The sequence below is a fragment of the Haliotis rubra genome, unplaced genomic scaffold, assembly GCF_003918875.1.
Source record: "Haliotis rubra isolate DU_JTF1 unplaced genomic scaffold, ASM391887v1 Scf7, whole genome shotgun sequence".
In the NCBI taxonomy this organism is placed as follows: Eukaryota; Metazoa; Mollusca; class Gastropoda; order Lepetellida; family Haliotidae; genus Haliotis; species Haliotis rubra.
In genome coordinates this window covers 1729796-1753153 of record NW_025767412.1, presented here as the reverse complement: position 1 = coordinate 1753153, position 23358 = coordinate 1729796, and the positions used below count along the sequence as shown (strand labels likewise).

The window sequence follows — 23358 nt, the reverse complement described above, 5'->3', positions numbered from 1 at the left end:
GAGACAACCCCGTACCGCTAACTATGCTTATGGTAAGGCAAAATGTAATGAATCAGGTAGTGTGGGTTGGCGGCGTCAGTGTCTCGGGTGCATTTGCCACCCACAACAACCACATCCATACAGACAACGCTCAGCATTCCGATGATCTCATTTTCTCACTACCTGTTAATTCATATCATCAACCACGATTGATTTGATTGGACGAAACTCCACCCTGTTTAGCGCCTCGTTCTGAACCTGTTTACTGACTAAATTTAGGCCAAGTTTAGAGTTCAGGTGGGAGCGTTATTGTGCATTCACGCGTTTCAACCTTCAAGTAGGACGAGCATTGCAATTTTTCTACAACCAACATGAAGTGGAACATGCTAGTAGCTGTGTTTATTGCACTTGTATATGGTAAGTATTTTCTTGATGATACTTCACACATATCACATGTATTAACTGCAACGGTAACTTGACTGCATGTTTCATGATCTCAGATTCAATCACCTGAAACGTGAGACTCTACCTGCATTGATCATCGGTCGTGCTTCCATCTGCTGGTCAATAGTAATACTTCAACAGATCGCTGTTTGTCATATACACATTTGAATCATCAATTAATAGTTGAATATAGTGTCAATTTAGACATGTAAACATATATAAGAAGGTATATCTACCTGTGTGTATATGCTTTTGTACTCATCAACGTTTAATAACGCAGCCCTGCACACACGCATACGTTGGACGTATCTGCATAGAACCAATGCACAAGAACTAATACCTACACTAAACGTTTGTTAAAGCGAGATCTGCAAAGCAAACCCTTTATTATATCAACTGATATCAAATGCCGGTAGGCCTTCATGTGTTTTGACATGATCTGTCGAAGTATCGACACCTTTACCGGCAGGACCAGATGAGTCATGATGTTAGTATTTCAAGGACGCCCTTGAGCGTGCGTTTTTAAATGGTGACCATGACAACGTATTCATGTCCCACTTGGCTGCACCAAATGAATGTCGGATAGTCTCACTGAAGACGACAGCAATTCGTTAGTATTGAAAGGTTTTCCCGGTCTAATTGGCTGAGTGCATGTTGCTTTCAGATGGTACTCGCACCCTGATTCCATTTCACACACGTCAGCACTTTGTAATAACCGATAAATGCTGATAATTCGAAAGGTAACATCTCAAGTTACTGCTTGAGTTGAGCACGCACATTAATTTAACATGATCCGTCATGAAAGGTTGTTCTATTTGAATTTTTAGAAAAGAATATGAACTCAACGCATATGGAATTGCTTTGATCTCCACCTACTTGTATTTAGTAATTTGTATAATCGTCTTAAGGACCGATCAGTTAATAATGTTTTTATAAATTAATAATAATATTAAAATATTAAAATGAAATTAATACCTAATCGCATCGCAATACTATAAATTGTGTGGTAGTCAATATCTCCATCATATCTTTAAGTTTGGGAAGAGCATATCATTATTTTCTAACTTCACCTCCAAACCTTCTCTTAACCCAACCCGCAACGTTTCTGCAAGGTGTGGGTAGCGCGTAACACAGTTGTCATCTGTGTGGGCCTCCTACAAGGTGTAGGTAGAGGATTACAACGTTGTCAGCTGTGTGGGCCTCCTACAAGGTGTAGGTAGAGGGTTACAACGTTGTCAGCTGTTTGGGCCTCCTACAAGGTGTGGGTAGAGTGCTACAACGTTGTCAGCTGTGTTGGAGATTTCTACAAGCTGTGGATAGAGGGTAACACAGTTGTCAGCTGTGTGGGCCTCCTACAAGGTGTGGGTAGAGGGTAACACAGTTGTCAGCTGTGTGGGCCTCAAACAAGGTGTGGGTAGAGGGTAACAACGTTGTCAGCTGTGTGGGCCTCCTACAAGGTGTGGGTAGAGGGTTACAACATTGTCAGCTGTGTGGGCCTCCTACAAGGTGTAGGTAGAGGGTTACAACGTTGTCAGCTGTGTGTTGGTTTTCTACAAGGTGTGGGTAGAGGGTTACAACATTGTCAGCTGTGTGTGGGGTTTCAACAAGGTTTGGGTAGAGGGTAACACAGTTGTCAGCTGTGTGTGGGCCTCCTACAAGGTGTGGGTAGAGTGTTACAACATTGTCAGCTGTGTAGGGGAATTCTACAAGGTGTGGGTAGAGGGTTACAACATTGTCAGCTGTGTGGGCCTCCTACAAGGTGTGTGTAGAGGGTTACACAGTTTTCAGTTGTGTGGGCCTCCTACAAAGTGTGGGTAGAGGGTAACACAGTTGTCAGCTGTGTGGGCCTCCTACAAGGTGTGGGTAGAGGGTTACAACGGTGTCAACTGTGTGGGCCTCCTACAAGGTGAGGGTAGAGGGTTACAACGTTGTTAGCGGTGTGGGTCTCATACCAGGTGTCAGTAGAGGGTTACAACATTGTCAGCTGTGTGTTAGGTTTCGACAAGGTGTGGGTAGAGGGTTACAACATTGTCAGGTGTGTGGGCATCCTACAAGGTGTGGGTAGTGGGTAACACAGTTGTCAGCTGTGTGGGCCTCCTACAAGGTGTGGGTAGAGGGTTACAACATTGTGAGTTGTGTGGGCCTCCTACAAGGTGTGGGTAGAGGGTAACACAGTTGTCAGCTGTGTGGGCCTCCTACAAGGTGTGGGTAGAGGGTTACAACGTTGTCAGCTGTGTGGGCCTCCTACAAGGTGTGGGTAGAGGGTTACAACGTTGTCAGCTGTGTGGGCCTCCTACAAGGTGTGGGTAGAGGGTTACAACGTTGTCAGCTGTGTGGGCCTCCTACAAGGTGTGGGTAGAGGGTTACAACGTTGTCAGCTGTGTGGGCCTCCTACAAGGTGAGGGTAGAGGGTTACAACGTTGTCAGCTGTGTGGGCATCCTACAAGGTGTGGGTAGAGGGTTACAACGTTGTCATCTGTGTGGGTCTCATACCAGGTGTGAGTAGAGGGTTACAACGTTGTCAGCTGTGTGGGCCTCCTACAAGGAATAATAGTAAATATATGAGGAATTTATATCTTACAAAGCAGGATGTTGAAGATGTTCTATCATCGTCAAACACTACCAAAGCGAGTGGACCAGATGGTATTGGTAACCGCTTCCTACGTTTGGTATCCCCCTCCTTGTCACTAGCATTAACTAACCTCTTTAACATGTCACTTCAAACATCAGTTTTCCCAGACATATGGAAAGAATCATCAGTCATACCAATCCACAAGAAAGGTAATATTAACGACTGTTCGAACTATAGACCCATTGCCTTAACATCTTGTTTATCCAAGGTCTTTGAAAAATGTATATTTAAATATGTCTTTAACTTCATGAGAGATAACAATTGCCTCTCAAATTTACAATCTGGATTCATGCCAGGAGATTCAACAGCTTACCAACTCACGCATTTGTATAATTTTATTGCTAAAGCTATAGACAACGGAAAAGAAGGAAGAGCTGTATTCTGCGATATAAGCAAGGCATTTGATAAAGTTTGGCACAAAGGGATTATCCATAAGCTAAAATCATGTTGGATAGATGGGAAGTTATTGAAATGTTTTGGAAGTTATTTGCAAAATAGAATGCAAAGAGTAGTTATCCAAGGTTACAAATCAGAATTAAAACCGATAATAGCCGGAGTGCCCCAAGGATAAGTCCTTGGACCTCTTTTATTCTTAATATACATAAACGACATAGTTGATGGAATCGAAAGTAATATACGCCTTTTCGCAGACGACACATCACTCTATTTAATAATCGACGATCCCCATACGAGTGCATTTATTCTGAACTCAGATTTAGACAGAATTTCTAAATGGGCGGAAACCTGGCAAGTAAAATTTAATCCAAACAATACTGAAACTATCCAGTTTTCACACAAAACGAAACTTTCTACGAAACCTCCCCTCTCGATAAATGGTACCGCTATAAATAAAGTGCATATTCATAAACGCTTAGGAATTATTTTTCAGGCAAACCTCCTTTGGCATTCCCACATTAATGAAATGATAAGGAAATTAGCCCTACGATTAATTGCCTTCGTAGTTTTAGATATAGACTATCACGCAAAACTCTCGAAACAATGTATAAATCCTTTATCTTACCTCTATTTGACTATTGCTGTCATCTCTGGGACAATTGTACAAACGAACAGTCCTTGTCAGTAGAAAACCTTCACTTAGATGCCTTACGCACAATATGCGGTGCAGTTAGAGGTACGAGCCATGCGAAACTATATCATGAGACAAACTTGACTTCCTTATCGAAACGGAGAGAAACTTCTAAATCAACATTGTTTTACAAAATGGTAAACCATATGGTTCCTGACTATCTTTGTGATCTTGCTCCAGGGAATGTTTCTGATAACAGCAACTACAATCTTAGGAATAATGAAAATTATCAGACTATAAGATGCAAATCTACTAATTATGCTAAATCGTTTTTGCCCGATACAATTAAACTGTGGAATGACCTACCTACAAATGCTACAAACGCTTCCTCTGTTGGACAGTTTAAGAATTCAATCACACCACAAGTTAATACCAACACAATGTTCGATCCAAATTTTGGTAGTCGATTTTGTCAAATAATACACTGCCGCCTTAGATTGGGATGCAGTGACTTAAACATTGATAAGTATAATCGTTTCATTTCTGATAATGCTTCTTGTTCCTGCTCACAAGATTATGAGGATGTATTCCACTATTTTTTCATGTGTCCTAAATATAATACCATTCGATACGAATCGTATTTCTATGTGAAAGGGTTCTCCCTGCGGGATGTGCTAAATGGCAATAACTCAGTATCTCATCAGACGAATATGGATATTTTACGGTCAGTCCATCAATTCATTATTACATCAAAACGTTTTGATTCATAAAGTTTTGTAGCTTCTCTTATTTTTTATTTGTATCAACTGGCCACGAAACAAAACCAAGATACATTGTCGATATCCATGATTGTTATTATTCAGAGATAACTTGTTATAACCACTATAAATATGTTAAACATTATGCACAAATGTGAACCTTCACATGTGGGCCTCCTACAAGGTGTGTGTAGAGGGTTACAACATTGTCAGCTGTGTGGGCCTCCTACAAGGTGTGGGTAGAGTGATACGACATTGTCAGCTGTGTGGGCATCCTACAAGGTGTGGGTAGAGTGATACGACATTGTCAGCTGTGTGGGCATCCTACAAGGTGTGGGTAGAGTGATACGACGTTGTCAGCTGTGTGGGCATCCTACAAGGTGTGGGTAGGGGGTTACAACGTTGTCAGCTGTGTGGGCCTCCTACAAGGCGTGGGTAGAGTGATACAACGTTGTCAGCTGTGTGGGCCTCCTACAAGGCGTGGGTAGAGTGATACGACGTTGTCAGCTGTGTGGGCCTCCTACAAGGGTGTGGGTAGAGGGCTACACAGTTTTCAGTTGTGTGGGCCTCCTACAAAGTGTGGGTAGAGGGTAACACAGTTGTCAGCTGTGTGGGCCTCCTACAAGGTGTGGGTAGAGGGTTACAATATTGTCAGCTGTGTGGGCCTCCTACAAGGCGTGAGTAGAATGCTACAACGTTGTCAACTGTGTTGGAGATTTCTACAAGGTGTGGGTAGAGGGTTACAACGTTGTCAGCTGTGTGGGCCTCCTACAAGGTGTGGGTAGAGTGATACAACGTTGTCAGCTGTGTGGGCCTCCTACAAGGTGTGGGTAGAGGGTTACAACGTTGTCAGCTGTGTGGGCCTCCTACAAGGTGTGGGTAGAGCGTTACAACGTTGTCAGCTGTGTGGGCCTCCTACAAAGTGTGGGTAGATGGGTAACAACGTTGTCAGCTGTGTGGGCCTCCTACAAGGTGTGGGTAGAGGGTTACAACATTGTCAGCTGTGTGTTGGGTTTCGACAAGGTGTGGGTAGAGGGTTACAACGTTGTCAGGTGTGTTGGCCTCCTACAAGATGTGGGTAGAGTGATACGACGTTGTCAGCTGTGTGGGCCTCCTACAAGGTGTGGGTAGAGGGTTACAACGTTGTCAGCTGTGTGGGCCTCCTACAAGGTGTGGGTAGAGGGTAACAACGTTGTCAGCTGTGTGGGCCTCCTACAAGATGTGTGTAGAATGCTACAACGTTGTCAACTGTGTTGGAGATTTCTACAAGGTGTGGGTAGAGGGTTACAACATTGTCAGCTGTGTGGGCCTCCTACAAGGCGTGAGTAGAATGCTACAACGGTGTCAACTGTGTTGGAGATTCCTACAAGGTGTGGGTAGAGGGTTACAACATTGTCAGCTGTGTGGGCCTCCTACAAGGCGTGAGTAGAATGCTACAACGGTGTCAACTGTGTTGGAGATTTCTACAAGGTGTGGGTAGAGGGTTACAACGTTGTCAGCTGTGTGGGCCTCCTACAAGGTGTGTGTAGAGGGTTACAACATTGTCAGCTGTTTGTTGGGTTTCGATAAGGTGTGGGTAGAGGGTTACAAAATTGCCAGGTGTGTGGGCATCCTACAAGGTGTGGGTAGAGGGTTACAACATTGTCAGCTGTGTGGGCCTCCGACAAAGTGTGTGTAGAGGGTTACAACATTGTCAGCTGTGTGTTGGGTTTCGACAAGGTGTGGGTAGAGGGTTACAACATTGTCAGGTGTGTGGTTATCCTACAAGATGTGGGTAGAGTGATACGACGTTGTCAGCTGTGTGGGCCTCCTACAAGGCGTGGGTAGAGTGATACAACGTTGTCAGCTTTGTGGGCCTCCTACAAGGTGTGGGTAGAGTGGGTTACGACGTTGTCAGCTGTGTGGGCCTCCTACAAGGTGTGGGTAGAGGGCTACAACGTCCTTGCTTTGTAATAAGATACAGCTTATTCAGATACGCGTGTCACATTGTTTCTACCCGTCAAGGAGAAGGACTTAGTCACCAATCGTCCTCAACTCCAGAGATTACAACACACCACCGGATATACCCAACTATTTGCCGGTGTTATCACCAATGGTATCTTCATGTGAATGATATCTTTCACACGCACTTCAGCCCAGATTGTTTGTTGGGCAATCACTCTGCTATTTGCTTAGTATACGTGTTAGTCCTAGGGCAAACACTGACCCATGAATCCCTCGCAAAACCACATGAGCATGCTGAGTCTATTCTCAACTGTCCCGTATTGTTAATGTGGACTGTATTATTAATGTGGACGCTTTGTAAAGAAGACTCCCCCCGCTCTCTCTTCCTTTCCACAGGCCTCTGTGGAGAGTCTTTATTACACAAAGCTGGATTCAGAAATTTATGGCTTTGTATGACAAAAGAAATGCGTAGCTGCGTTGATATCACCATGACTTAAAAGCAGGTGGGAGTAACCCACACGCCAATTCCTCTTGTTGAGTTAGTCAATTTATGCTTGAACGTCTCCTATACCAGTGAGCACTGCTTCTTCAGATGAAAGACTTTAGTATCACTAGTTACGTGATGTTATGCAGGTTAGAGGTACCAGGTATAATCTACGGCACCTTTTATTCTCCCTTGAGATACTCATCACGCCATAGTCTGGTCTGGTGCATAATGCATGCTCTGTGCGACTACGCAAAGCACATTTGAATATGAAAATTCCCGCTGGTTTTAATGTCAATAAAACCTTTATTGATGTTAGAGAATTATTAACATCATATACACGCCTAATTACCTTTGATCATAGCGTTTGAAAACTGGTATAAAATTCTGAAGAAATAATGGTACAAATACACGATAAATGACGTGTTATGTCCTATTTAATGGACATGTACAACACATGTAGGAGAAGTGTCTATGCTAATGGAGGTACTTTTACATCTGCCCTTACAGACACAAGGGGTATCGGTGTTACAGTCACTGTCTGTGGACGCATGACTTGTCTGTGGGAATGAACAATAAGGCCAACATAATGCACATGTTTACTCGGTGCATCATTATATATATTAAGGCCAAACCGACCATTTACTTGCTTTACAAAACCTCAGTATATGATAAGGCCAAGCCGATGAATTTACTCTCTTCAAAATACATTATCTATGACAAGGCCAAGGCCATAAATTTACTCAATACGTCATAGATATATGCAAGATACGGCAAGAATATATATTGATGCACTTGAAAATATGTAATGTATAATAGAGCCAGGCCTGTATTTTTATAAATGCTTCTCTCAGCTGTGTATAATTCTCTTCATTTTTATCTGTAAATCATATGCTGACATTAGAAAGATATATATACCAGAGCATTATCTGTCAAAACCCCCCCCCCCCCCGATGTAGCTTTTAAATCATTATTATGTTCTTGCAATGAACAAAATATCAGAAATCTGTCATTGTATATTAAACACTCCAGTAAGTTAAGAGATGAATTGCTGAAAAATTGGTTAGAATTGACTTGTAAAACAAATACTTATGTATAACTCTGTAAATTGTATGTGGGCCGGAGACCTTGAATACAATAAAATTCTTGTCTGTCTCGTCAGACTAGATTTACTGCCTTGGATATACCTAATGACAAACAAAGTTAAATATATGCAACTGACATTGCATTAATAACATATCTATAATATGTATATTATCCTGTGAACAAGTACTCTAACACTATTGTATCACTAATTGTTACAGTCAACTGAAAATATTCTTTCATTAAAATCGGTGTCTGTGATGTTTGAAGGCACCTGGTAATATGTATATTTCACTCGTTTTGATATATTTTATCGATTATTATCAGCAATTGTATTTTGTTCAGCACACTCTGGATGTTGAGTGGAATATTGGTTCTCCTAGCCCTTGCAACACAATACAACAAATAACATAACACACATTGGATGGCTATGCTGTGCACCGCCGCGGTTTATTGCGTGAAAGAAGAGTATATATATTTACAAGTATGTACAAGCCTGAAAGGAAGCAGGCGACAAGCCTCTCAGAGACACTGACAAACCAATATAACTGGCAACGAGCCTAGCAGACGGCGACAAGCCTCTCAGAGACTCTGACAAACCAATATAACTGGCAACGAGCCCAGCAGACGGCGACAAGCCTCTCAGAGACTCTGACAAACCAATATAACTGGCAACGAGCCCAGCAGACGGCGACAAGCCTCTCAGAGACTCTGACAAACCAATATAACTGGCAACGAGCCCAGCAGACGGCGACAAGCCTCTCAGAGACTCTGACAAACCAATATAACTGGCAACGAGCCAAGCAGACGGCGACAAGCCTCTCAGAGACACTGACAAACCAATATAACTGGCAACGAGCCCAGCAGACGGCGACAAGCCTCTCAGAGACACTGACAAACCAATATAACTGGCAACTAGCCCAGCAGACGGCGACAAGCCTCTCAGAGACACTGACAAACCAATATAACTGGCAACTAGCCTAGCAGACGGCGACAAGCCTCTCAGAGACACTGACAAACCAATATAACTGGCAACGAGCCCAGCAGACGGCGACAAGCCTCTCAGAGACTCTGACAAACCAATATAACTGGCAACGAGCCAAGCAGACGGCGACAAGCCTCTCAGAGACACTGACAAACCAATATAACTGGCAACGAGCCCAGCAGACGGCGACAAGCCTCTCAGAGACACTGACAAACCAATATAACTGGCAACTAGCCTAGCAGACGGCGACAAGCCTCTCAGAGACTCTGACAAACCAATATAACTGGCAACTAGCCTAGCAGACGGCGACAAGCCTCTCAGAGACACTGACAAACCAATATAACTGGCAACGAGCCCAGTAGACGGCGACAAGCCTCTCAGAGACACTGGCAAACCAATATAACTGGCAACGAGCCTAGCAGACGGCGACAAGCCTCTCAGAGACTCTGGCAAACCAATATAACTGGCAACGAGCCCAGCAGACGGCGACAAGCCTCTCAGAGACACTGGCAAACCAATATAACTGGCAACTAGCCTAGCAGACGGCGACAAGCCTCTCAGAGACACTGACAAACCAATATAACTGGCAACGAGCCTAGCAGACGGCGACAAGCCTCTCAGAGACACTGACAAACCAATATAACTGGCAACGAGCCTAGCAGACGGCGACAAGCCTCTCAGAGACACTGACAAACCAATATAACTGGCAACGAGACCAGCAGACGGCGACAAGCCTCTCAGAGACACTGACAAACCAATATAACTGGCAACTAGCCTAGCAGACGGCGACAAGCCTCTCAGAGACACTGACAAACCAATATAACTGGCAACTAGCCTAGCAGACGGCGACAAGCCTCTCAGAGACACTGGCAAACCAATATAACTGGCAACTAGCCTAGCAGACGGCGACAAGCCTCTCAGAGACACTGACAAACCAATATAACTGGCAACTAGCCTAGCAAACGGCGACAAGCCTCTCAGAGACACTGACAAACCAATATAACTGGCAACGAGCCTAGCAAACGGCGACAAGCCTCTCAGAGACACTGACAAACCAATATAACCGGCAACGAGCCAAGCAGACGGCGACAAGCCTCTCAGAGACACTGACAAACCAATATAACTGGCAACTAGCCTAGCAAACGGCGACAAGCCTCTCAGAGACACTGACAAACCAATATAACTGGCAACGAGCCAAGCAAACGGCGACAAGCCTCTCAGAGACACTGACAAACCAATATAACTGGCAACTAGCCTAGCAAACGGCGACAAGCCTCTCAGAGACACTGACAAACCAATATAACTGGCAACGAGCCCAGCAGACGGCGACAAGCCTCTCAGAGACACTGACAAACCAATATAACTGGCAACGAGCCAAGCAAACGGCGACAAGCCTCTCAGAGACACTGACAAACCAATATAACTGGCAACGAGCCAAGCAAACGGCGACAAGCCTCTCAGTCGGCACCAAGCATGGCCGACGGCGACAAGCCTCTCAAAATGGCGACAAGCCTCTCAAGTGGCGGCAAGCCTCTATCGGCGCCAAGCCTCTGAAAAGGCGACGAGCCTCTCCTATAGCAACGAGCCTGCAGACAGCGAGGATCTGCCCCATGGCACCGAGCCATACAATGACCTGAAACATTTAGAATAGATTAAAGTACAATATCAAAACTTTTCAGAAGTATCCATGACGCAATGTATACTTGGTGCACAACAAGCGAGAATGACAATTCAAATATCATACGCCTTATATACTCTCATTAGGCGCCACCTACAACTGAATTACACCCCTTAGTTGTATTCCCCGTCCCTGAAACGATAAAAAACCCATTTACTCCCTTTGTACAACAGTATTGTGTCAGTACACATACCTGCCCTGAATTCAGAATCCAGTGTTCGATTTTGGTTAGCGTGTTGCTGTCTCTCAAATGCAATCTAACTCGATTCACTGATCAGATACAAGACGATTAACATAGCGTTGGGGTGAGATGTGAATGTCATGATGACTCCTGGTCCTTATTAAAGCTTATATTTTACTTATGTAATGTAACTTCTTTGAGAGGCATTTTTAGAAGTTGTATAGGTGAAGGACAACCAAGTTCTATGGATAGTCAACTTCTTTATTGCAATGACTATCCATAGAACTTGGTTTTCCTTATGTCATGTATACTCATCTGTTCAATGACAGACAACAACACACGCTGGCCGTGGTCTATAAACATTGTAATTTAAAATAAACAAGTAAACACCAGGCGTTCAGGCTAAGCATGTCCTGTTTAACTGACACATGCACGACATCAATAGTGATGTACAACAGGCAACACCTACTGACCACATTAAGCAGACTTACACTCACTGTCTGGAATAAAGTAACGTTATCTTAACCTTGAGGTATCAAGAAAAGATGGGATAATACTATACTTCCCTATGAGAAATGTTGGCTACATTATAAAAAATACACGTAAAAATAACATACATGACAAATATATGAACGACTTTAAGCATGTAGTATCTGTACAACACGGAAATCATGTTCTATAAATAACAGTAATGGTCTGAAACAGAACTGCTTAAAAACAACACGTCACAATTTATATTTACAGAAGCACTGAGCACCTAGAGCATAAGACTGGTGATACAGGTCAGGATCGAGTGATGACTGAAAATATTTTTTTATTGCATGATATGAAATGTGTACAATTCAAATTGTGTTGTGAAAGCTCTACATTTTGTGTGTGGGAATTAATTAATTAAATAAATAAATAAATAAGTAGAGATATAAATAAGATATAAAAATAAAAATAATAATAATATGACTGAAAATATTGTCAAAAATGCCGCTTTGCAACAATCTGCGAATGATCCAGAGTTCTATCATTGTGATGTGATGTGGCTTCATACAACAACACACAAACACTACCTTGTGTTGGAAACTGTGTATCTGGCATACTGCTTCAATAATACATTGATTCATGAAACAGAATAGAATTTACAGGAAGATAAGCCTCAGTTTCAGGAGCTTATTTCTAATTGTGTTAACGTACAACATGTGAAATAACTCAGTGCAATTATGGTAATATGACTCGTGTTTTCTGGTGAAAACTATATCAATGATATGCGCGTACGTACAGAAAGTATTAAAACATACACGTCGGAACAGTCAAAACTAGGAAATTGTTGAATATGAAATCTTGCTTTTCATTTGTAATTCTTGTAGTATCAACAGTATTGTGCGGGCTTTAAACTGCATGGGATTATGTCTTGTCAATCCCATTGACATTCGCCAATAACCACTTCCAAATACATTGTACTAACACAGCAAAATTTGAATTGACCCACACAAGAATGAATAATAGCCCCTTATTTCCAATTGTCAACCTATAAACCCACACCAATATAAACGCACCTGACACTAACACGTGTATGCACCATTACACTAACATCAGTATGTGCCCAACACTCATATCTGTATATACCCGAAGCCCACACCTTTAAAAGCCTGGCACTAACACATGTATGTACCTAACACTCACACCTGTATGTTTCTGACAGAAACACCTGTATGTACCTAACATTAACACCCGTATCTACCCAACACTAACACCTGCATGTACATAACACTAACATCTGTATGTACCTGACCCTAATACCTGTGTGTACCTGACAGTAACACCTGTATGAACCTGACACTAACATCTGTATGTACCAAACACTAACACCTGTATGTACCTGACCCTAACACCTGTATGTACCTGACACTAACACCTGTATGTACATGCCACTAACACCTGTATATACATAACACTAACACTGTATGAACCTGTGTATGTACATGACACAAACTTCTAACACCTACCACCTGTATGTACATCACACTTACATCTGTATGAACCTGACAGTAACACCTGTATGTACATTACACTTACATCTGTATGAACCTGACACTTACACCTGTATGTACATGACACTAACATCTGTATGAACCTGACAATCTGTATGAACCTGACACTAACACCTGTATGTACCTGACACTAACACCTGTATGAACCTGACACTAACACCTGTATGTACATGACACTAACATCTGTATGAACCTGACACTAACACCTGTATGTACATTACACTAACATTTGTATGAACCTGACACTAACACCTGTATGTACATTACACTAACATCTGTATGTACCTGACATATCTGCTTGTCGTAAGGGGCGACTAACCGGATCGGGTGGTCAGGCTCGCTGACTTGGTTGACACATGTCATCAGTTCCCAATTGCGCAGATCGATGCTAATGATGTTGATCACTGGATTGTCTGGTCCAGACTCGATTATTTACAGACTGGCGTTATGCAGCTGGAATATTTCTGAGTGCGGCGTAAAACTAAACTCACTCACTGTATGTACCTGCCATTCACACCTGTATGTTCCTGATACTAACACGAGTATGTATCTGACATTCACACGTGTATGCACGCGACACTAACACCTGTATGTACTGGACCCTTACACCTATATGTACCCGACACTAGCACATGAATGTACCCAACACTAACACCTGTATGTACTGGATCCTAACACCTGTATGTACCCGACAATAACAACTGTATGTACTGGACCCTAAACCCTGTATGTACCTGACACTAGCACATGAATGTACCCAACACTAACACCTGTATGTACTGGACACGAACACCTGTATGTACCAGACAATAACACCTGTATATACCGGACACTAACACCTGTATGTACTGGACAATAACTACTGTATGTACATAACACTAACATCTGTATATACCCGACATTCACACCTGTAAAATAAATATTATGTGCTGCTTCAGAACCAATAAAGGTCAAAACACTGACACCTCCTACTGAGGACGACACACGTCACCTGTCACGAGGTAAGGGCCTTGTCACACCCTCACCACAGACATGTGGAAGGAAACACATAGCATTAGCACTCTAAAAAAACTCTTATTTGAACATTTTGATAAACATGCATTGTGTACGTAAAGTTGATAGCTGTCTTTACGTAACATGACATACAATACATAATCCAATTTTATTTACATAAAATGTTTATAGCACTAAAAGTGTCCATTTTCTTTTTGAAAATGATTGATCATGTCGTTTAAATTAAATAACTTTACCATATCTTTGAAGAAATTCTCGCAATTTAGCTAACTTAGTTCTATTGAATATGCTGGTATCATGACATCACAACAGCTACTAAATTTTAAACTCGGTTTATTTGCCTTCAAAGATTTGTAAATTGTATATTGTATTTTCAACACAGTGTACGTCACTATCTATGTAACTGTATTATTGTTAGGGGAGGGCATTGATATAAGCATGTTTATGCTTGTTTGCCAAGCCCGTCATGATTACTTGAATAAATATGTTCAAACCATACATTAAAATATCAATAGCATCAATATGTATTAAAGTTATCTTTATATTAGGCTATGAGGAATACAAAATATATTCAAGATTGATTTTGCTTTTACTTTTTTAAAAATTATCGTTTTTCACAGTCGAAAAGATTTACCTTGACTTCGTTGTGTACACGTCCGTGCACGTGGTTGTGGTCTCCATGTATTTTAGAAATTATGTCGTTCACAGCTGAGACTGTTGATCTGCAGTCTTTCTGAATGCATTTCCACGACATCAGTTCTCCCCTTTTAGGACAAAAACCGATCTGTACAAAGTCCCATAGGACAAAATGTCAGCAAACTGCGGACAAAATTCCAACAGTGTCAAAAATGACATACAATTTAAACAAAATACAAGATGAGGTAATAAAACAAGATGAGATAATATTATACTTCCCTCTGAGATATTTTGTCTACATTGTAAAAAATACACGTAAAAATACCACACATGACATATATATGAACAAGTTTAAGCATGTAGTATCTGTACAATACGGAAACCATGTTCTAAACATAAGTAACAATAATGGTCTGAAACAGAACTGCTTAAAAAGTTAGCAATAAAATTGTACATAGTGTGACAGCTTGATTCCTGAGAGTTTCTAGGATTTCAGCCCGTGATACATATGGTCTCACCTTAAGCAAGAGAGTTTGTTAAAAAATGCCTCTGTTCACCCAGTAGAAAATGGGTACCTGGTGAAATAAGTCGTGAGACTATCAACCTTCTAGCGCCTCACAGGCAGCTTGGGGTATCAGGGGTAGTAATTGAAATGTATCTCACTTGTAAGCGGGGTACATTGAAAATAATAGAAGAGCGCTCAGCCAATCAGAAAGCGACATTTATGTGTGAGGTAAGATAAGGGGCGTTGTAAATATTCTCATTATCATTATGATTGTGAAAAGCTCGGAGAAAGGATTATGATGAGTATACAATGCAGGTTAAACCTCCAAAATGTAATAGAAGGCATCGTCTAAGAAATATATAACAGTAATTGTATTATATACAACTGTTCAATAAACTAAAAATATATTAATATTAAAAGTTCGGATACAGTCTGCGATAAAACATTGGCAAAGATAACATCAAGTCTGTAAGGTATTAACATTGGAACCCTCACACTGGACACAATGCTGCATATGTCCTCAACATTTCAGGTGTTGCAGGAGAATGTGACTCCACGACCCCGTCGAAGGTGAAGAAGTGTGTAGTCGAGTCGGAACTCTTCAAGGATTCCGAACTACCGAGGAATATGTCGACAGTTTCTACATTTTGCAGGTAAGTTTCGCAGTTAAAAGTACACTATAACAGTGTCATGTGATCATATCGTGGATAAGGCACTGTCGCCAAAAGGTAGTGTGGCCATCTACGTGTCTATCTACATACGTTGTGGTAGTGTCTTGAAGTAGTATACCTACTATCACATACGTTGTGGTCGTATCATGCAGTAGTGTACACTTGTGGTCATATCTTGAAGTAGTATACATGTTCACAACTATATAGCAAATTGTATCTTGCAGTAGAATACAGGACTAGCACATACGCTGTGGTCGCATTTTGAATTAGTATACACTACTATCACATACGTTGTGGTCGTATCTTGAATTAGTATACACTACTATCACATACGTCGTGGTCGTATCTTGAATTAGTATACACTACTATCACATACGTTGTGGTCGTATCTTGAATTAGTATACACTACTATCACATACGTTGTACGTATCGTGGTCGTATACACTTTACATACGTCGTGGTATACTATAACACGTTGTGGTCGTATCTTGAATTAGTATACACTACTATCACATACGTTGTGGTCGTATCTTGAAATATAGTATACACATACGTTGTGGTCGTATCTTATCACATACGTTGTGGTCGTATCTTGAATTAGTATACACTACTATCACATACGTTGTGGTCGTATCTTGAATTAGTATACACTACTATTACATACGTCGTGGTCGTATCTTGAATTAGTATACACTACTATTACATACGTTGTGGTCGTATCTTGAATTAGTATACACTACTATCACATACGTTGTGGTCGTATCTTGAATTAGTATACACTACTATCACATACGTCGTGGTCGTATCTTGAATTAGTATACACTACTATAACTTGCGTTGTGGTCGTATCTTGCAGTAGAATACAGGACTATTACATACGTTGTGGTCGTATTTTGAAGTAGTATACACAACCATAACATACGTCGTGGTCGTATCTTGCAGTAGAATACGGGACTAGCACATACGTTGTGGTCGTATCTTTGAATTAGTATACACGATGACACAATATACACCTAACACATTCCTTCAGCGACACTCATATGTGATAGATAAGTGATCTGATATAGGTAGAGGGATACAATGTTATTTACATATGTGTTTCAAAGATAATGTTAAGATCATGTCTTGTAGATGCTGTACTGTGTTTCAGTGCCAATAACGGCCTTCAAAAATTAACCGCGTGCATGGTGGATGTGGTCAACCAATGCATTGGTGACGAGAAGCAGAGTATGCTGGTCAGTCAACTGATTGACAAAGAGAAGTACATGAATGGTCTCGGGCAAATGTGCAACTACACAAGTGCATGTGAGTGGATCTACTTATACCTACTGTAATGTTGTAATATCTTTGCGTACTACAGCTTGCATTTTGACTTCGATGACATTTCAAGAGGTAAAAATGACACGATTCGCTCTCCTGTAAACTCATCTATTTCGGATGATTTTACAAAAATGGTTAAAAGTTGGGAAAAACGATAGTCATAGAATATTTAACAATAAAACTGTATTTGTGTTCAAAACAACGAAATAGACGCCAAAAACATTTTATTTTTATTTCCGTGAGTACTTTAGATCCTGATTTTGGTGCTGACTGCATCAATGTTGATTTGTTCAATTTTCTGTTCTCCGCCAACTTCAAAATTTCACTTAATGAAAAAAATGCCTCAGATTTATGATTGAATCGCATCAAGACATTCATTTTGTTCTCTTTTTTATATATTCCAAATGCATTTTTTTAAAGTAGAACTTTGTGTATAACCTTTAATGTGAACCAATTCAATCTCAAAAAAGGAGCATTTTTAAGATCACAATCTACAGTGCAAAAACTAAGTAAGAGTCTGAATGTCCTTATTTAAGCATACTTGTATAGTGTATAAAGAAAGATGTGGTAGATTGTACATTGGTACATTAACTTGATTCCCAAATGAGAAACACTCATAAACTGGAATCTTTGGGTGAGTTTAGTTGTACGCCGCTTTTAAAAGTATTCCAGCAATATTACGGCGGGGAATACCAGAAATGGGCTTCACACATTGTACCCATGTGGGGAATCGAACCCGGATCTTCGGCCTGACGGGGCGGTGGGGTAGCCTAATGGTTAAAGCGTTCGCTCGTAATGCTGAACACCCGAGTTCGATTCCCCACATTGGTACAATATGTGAGGCCCATTTCTGGTGCCTCCGCCGTAATATTGCTGGAATATTTTTAAAAGCGGCGTTAAACCAAACTCACTCACTCACTCTTCGGTCTGATTAGCACACGCTTTAACTACTAGGCTACCCCACCGCCCCTCGGGGATGTGAAGACATATAGGAAACATCTGGTCTCGTATTAGTGGCACAATATCATCTACGTACATTATACTTTTATCTACGTAGAAGCCACCCTTATCAACTGGGAAGATGTTTTCATTTAGATTTAATTCATGTGTAAGAGAATATAATTCACCTAGATCTAGTATCGGATTATCAACATGGTAACCATAATTTCTCGAGTTCGGCATTAGTTTTGGGTCTGTATAATCTCTGGATTAATTGATAATGACTGATTGCCTTGATATCTCGATATTTACTACTGTCTTAACATTACATAAAGTAACTCTTAATTTTAATGTGTCAAAATTTTGTTAAATGAATACTTTTGAATGTATTTTCATTTTAACGCTGATAGTTTAAAGATAGTTCATAGATAATTAGTTTTTTATATATTTTATATACTATAATTGAATCTATAAATCTCAAATGACTACATATATCCTTCTTCGGTTGCACTATGGTATGGTGGGTACTAAGAAGCCAAGCAGTATTTGCTGTAGGCCTTGAATATAACATTGAAACCTTTTGTTCTCCCCACAGACAATTGTGAATAAAGATTAATATAAGTAGCATATAAAACTGTCGTCACATCAACTTATTTTCCGCTACTTCACTTTAAAAGATTCCCTGTAACCAATGGTAGCCGGAAGTAGCCTCTAAATAGCCATGGGATATCCTGCTTTGTTCATAACATCAATCATTGGATGACCACGTCCAGCTTAAAGTACATGCTTACCATCGTGACCTAGCTGGAATCTTGGGACTGTGACGTTTAAACAAAACAGAAAAAAGGAAAATAATAAGTAATCATATGCAGTTAACAACATCATTCTTGATGCCTAACGTATATTTCAGTTGTACCGCCGACAGACTGCCCACCTAAGCTCACGGTCGACCCGTTCTACAGCTGTGTTGAAGCTGCCGCCGTCGACCTCACCAACGCCGGTCATCCTAGCAACCTCAGCGTCTCGCTGGACACAATGTGCATGTAAGTGTACATAATGTCCCCTTTATCAAGATAAGATAAGATATGATACGATAAGAGTAAGACCATACAGTCATTTCAAGCTGTCTATGGTACTGTTAACTCCATGATTCTACAATGGTCGAAATACATATGGACGCCAGACAATATTGACGTCATAGTGTGGTATTTCCGATGTAAATTGTCGTTTTTAAGTTGGGACTTAAGAAATGAAGATATATACTCAACTCTGCTAATCATAAAGTGTGGGAAGAAGAGACTTTTACATACGTATACTTGTAACCTTTTGTTCTAGAAACATTAACGTAAACAAATTACTCATTCAGGAAATTCATGAGTTCTGACACTTGAAGTGAACAAAAAACATGCAATAAAATTTCAAATTCATACAGGGCTCTTCATTACTGGAATTCCTGGCACCGATTTCTCGAAACAAACTTAAGTTTTTACTCAAATTTCAAACTGAGTTGGACAATTTGAAACAGCTGTTTAACATTTTTAAATAAAAAGCCCAAACAACTTAAGTAATCTATCCACCAAACTCAAAGTCTACTATGTTTGAGTTTAATATCGATAGTTCATTCTGGGATATGCATTTTCTCAAATTTGAGTAAAAACTCTAACTTAAGTCGAAACTAAGACTTAAGTTTGTTTCGAGAAATCTGGGCCTGATGTCTAACAAAAAGTATTAGATTAACTCTATGACTGAAAATGAGCTTACCTATACATCCATATACATATATACATACATACATACATACATACATACATACATACATACATACATACATACATACATACATACATACATACATACATACATTACGTAGTTTGAGACTAGAATGACGTCATCACGTCAATTGAGTGTGACGTAATGCAAAAATGTACGTTTATACATTCTAACTCAAGATTATGTGTGAATCTTTTCGAGATATTGATTTTATGTTATTTTGATCCAAACAGGTACTTCACAGCGTACGAGAAGTGTTTCCAAGACCTTCCATCGACCGATTGTTCGGATGTCTCCATGTTCTATATCAAAGGCATTAGTGGCGTGAAATACCCGTACTGTAGCCTGTCGCCAGAGAAGAGACGTCAAGCTATTGATAACTACCAGAATTATGTTGCCAGTAGCGCTGGGTTGGTCTGTAGCGTTCTGACCATCACTGCTGCCTTTGTTGTCTCCAAGCTCGTTTAACTCGTACTCTTGTTTACGTTTTTATTTCAGTGGTGCATATCAAATAGTTTTGTTTAGACGCAGTCTTTCACAGACAAGCTTTCACAGAAACAGCACTTCCACTGATTTCTAGCCGACTTTGTCTTTCACATCGTATCTGGTGTGAGATAATTATATTATAAGAACCGCAACCATATAGCTGGAATATTGCTGAGTTCGGCGTAAAACTAACTTCACTCACTCACTACATTTTAAGACTGAAAGCTTGGTAAAATACTGGTTCACAATCGAGGTTTTCTTTGTCTTGATTTTATCGTACAACTGACAGTATTACACGTCACTTAATAGCCGCAAACTTCGTGACGAGCTAATGAGGTTCACAGCTAATACCTAGTGCCTTTCTAAAGAACGCCCACCAATTTGACTCGCTTGGAGATACGCTATGTTAACAGGAGATTTAACACACTGCAACTTTAGCTGTGGTAAAGTCATAACATACAATTGAGAAATTCCACGCTCCTCATTTTTACCATTGATCTTAATCAACTTTCATTGGCCATTTAATCAGATACTAACGTGCAATAAGATACTGTACATCTTTTTGGAGATTGTTCTTGTTATATAGTGGACATGTTAAAGAAATATAAAACGAAAAAGCAATTCTGTATTTATATGACAAAAGGATATATTACAAGTTCAAATATTGTTTTCTTCGTGAGTCTCTGATCATCATATTCTTCACTTACGTGTGGGATTGAAATATCTGCCTTTGTACATTAGGTGTTAATTAACCAAATGTTTTGATTACTTTTTTACTATCACCCTTGCTTACATGTACGTTTTTAATAAAAATTTAGAAAACAGCATCAGTTATGTTTTCTTGACTACGCAGGGTATATTGGAATGCTGGGGTCGGATAGCTTAGTGGTTAAAGCGTTCGTTCGCCACACCTAATACCCGGGTTTGATTCCCCTCATTGGCACAAAATGTGAAACAATTTTCCTGCCCCAGTCGTGATTCTTGAATATTGCTATAGCGGCGTTAATGTAATACAATGCCAGTTCTTGATGCATTATTTAAAGCCACAATCAGCTAGAACTGGCATTGATCTGTACACAATCGAACGCTGTTTAGTGATTGATCTCACAAGCATCGGGGGCGGCAGGATAAATGGAAAAGCGTTCGCTCGTCACGCCGAAGACCCGGGTTCGATTCCCCACATGGGAACTATGTGTGAAGTCCATTTCTGGTGTCTCCCGCCGTGATATTGCTGGAATAACAGCGGCGTAAACCCATACTCACTCACTCACAAGCATCGTCCACGAAATTTGCATAGGATGACATGTCAGACTACCTGATACTGTTTGCCGTCTTTTGCGACTAGCAAAGGTTGCTGAAGACTAAATCTAAACGGGACTACCAAGGATACATAGGGGTGCAATCAATATGGCAATGCGGCGATTCGGGATATTTCCATTGCCCATTCTTTCTCGTACGTTTCCACGATCAAGCAGTGCTAATACTCGTTTCCGATTGGCTTCCCAGTCGGGTATATCTTCATATTTGCCCCTCTCATACGTAAAGCCTTGTTTACACGCACTCATTTGTCCCTATGGGCATTATACCCCCAGGGGTAAATTGAACCTCAGGGTGGCAAAGTGCGTTTACATGATCATTGATAGCTGGGAAATATAATGATAAAAGTAATAACAACAATTCATGAATCACAGTTCATACTGATCCATGGAAGTGTACACACATCAATTTCGATCCCAACAGCAATACAGACTCTGTCAAACTGCTGTTATATAAACTAGAATTACTCTTTATGAAAAACCCAGAGTAAATGAACATATTACGATTCATCAAGCTGACATAAATGCCAAAAAAGGTGTTAAAAATGTCAAAACTGCGTTTACATGAAACCTTTGCCCCCATGGGCAGTATTTGCCTCAGGGGTATACGAATTTGCTCCACCTCTGACTGACTAACTGACTGACTTTGGTTTTACGCCGCTTTTAGCAATATTCCAGCAACATCACGGCGGAGGACACCAGAAATGGGCTTTACACATTGTGCCCATGTGGGGATTCGAACCCGGGTCTTCGGCGTGACGAGCCAACGCTTTAACCATTAGGCTACCCCACCGGCCCTCTCCACCTCTGAAGGTGGGGCAGAATACCCCCTTGGGCAAAGTTTGTCCATAGGGGCAAGTGTGTTTACAGGATGAAATTTGTCTCCAAGGAGACAAATCAGTGCATGTAAACTAGGCTTAAGGTAGAGATTTCATATACCCCTTAATTAATGCTCGACTGGTACCCTGTCTGTCACCTCCTAACGGCGACACAGTAAAGTCTGTCGAAGAGCGCAAGCCTTCTAGGCCAGGAAAACCAGTCTACGAAATACTTCTTACCAATTTGAAACTGAAATCAAATCCAGTTCAGCGAATTCACCCGAGAATATACGACCATAATGCAGTGGGAGAACTCTGGATGTGCAAGCTGTCGGCGAAACTATAAATGTTTTAGACAAAAACATGAATATTATGTGAGATACATTCATTATCAATTATTAGAACATAGTTGAGTATGTGTCATTTCAGTCGAAAGCCACAATTCACCTCCCGTGTTTATCTGCAGCTAGTCTTACGGATATAAACGGATTGATTGATTGCTTGATTGGTTGATGAGTGTAGCTAATAATGTGCGAATACAGTCGCAAGTGAAGATAATTGGATATTTCGAAGATAATTACCAATAATGACCTTCAATCAAATAGGAAGAGAAAAAACCGGGAGTAAAGTAAATTACTATTTCTCA

The 23358-nt window shown here is 40.8% G+C and overlaps 1 protein-coding gene across 4 annotated transcripts; it reads left to right on the top strand.

The window, feature by feature from the left end:
• Positions 1–239: 239 nt before the first annotated feature.
• Positions 240–21403, top strand: LOC124258625. 4 transcript variants are annotated; one of them, XM_046692690.1, is made up of 6 exons: positions 250–396; positions 14176–14238; positions 15925–16045; positions 17208–17368; positions 19233–19365; positions 20326–21403. In XM_046692690.1, the coding sequence occupies exons 1-6, from the start codon at positions 351–353 to the stop codon at positions 20558–20560; spliced, it is 759 nt and encodes a 252-aa protein (XP_046548646.1). In that variant the 5' UTR covers positions 250–350; the 3' UTR covers positions 20561–21403. The 4 variants fall into 4 exon arrangements, with proteins under 4 accessions (XP_046548649.1, XP_046548650.1, XP_046548646.1 ...); XM_046692692.1 differs by having other exon boundaries at positions 251–396; positions 17214–17368; XM_046692693.1 differs by lacking the exon at positions 14176–14238 and having other exon boundaries at positions 240–396.
• The last annotated feature ends 1955 nt before the right edge of the window (positions 21404–23358 follow it).

Bases quoted from the DNA above. Each gene is read 5' to 3' on its own strand.
- LOC124258625 (XM_046692690.1), top strand. From the start codon at position 351: ATGAAGTGGAACATGCTAGTAGCTGTGTTTATTGCACTTGTATATG. The intron at 397-14,175 runs GTAAGTATTTTC...GTGCTGCTTCAG, and splicing joins GTTTATTGCACTTGTATATG to AACCAATAAAGGTCAAAACA. The intron at 17,369-19,232 runs GTGAGTGGATCT...CGTATATTTCAG, and splicing joins GTGCAACTACACAAGTGCAT to TTGTACCGCCGACAGACTGC.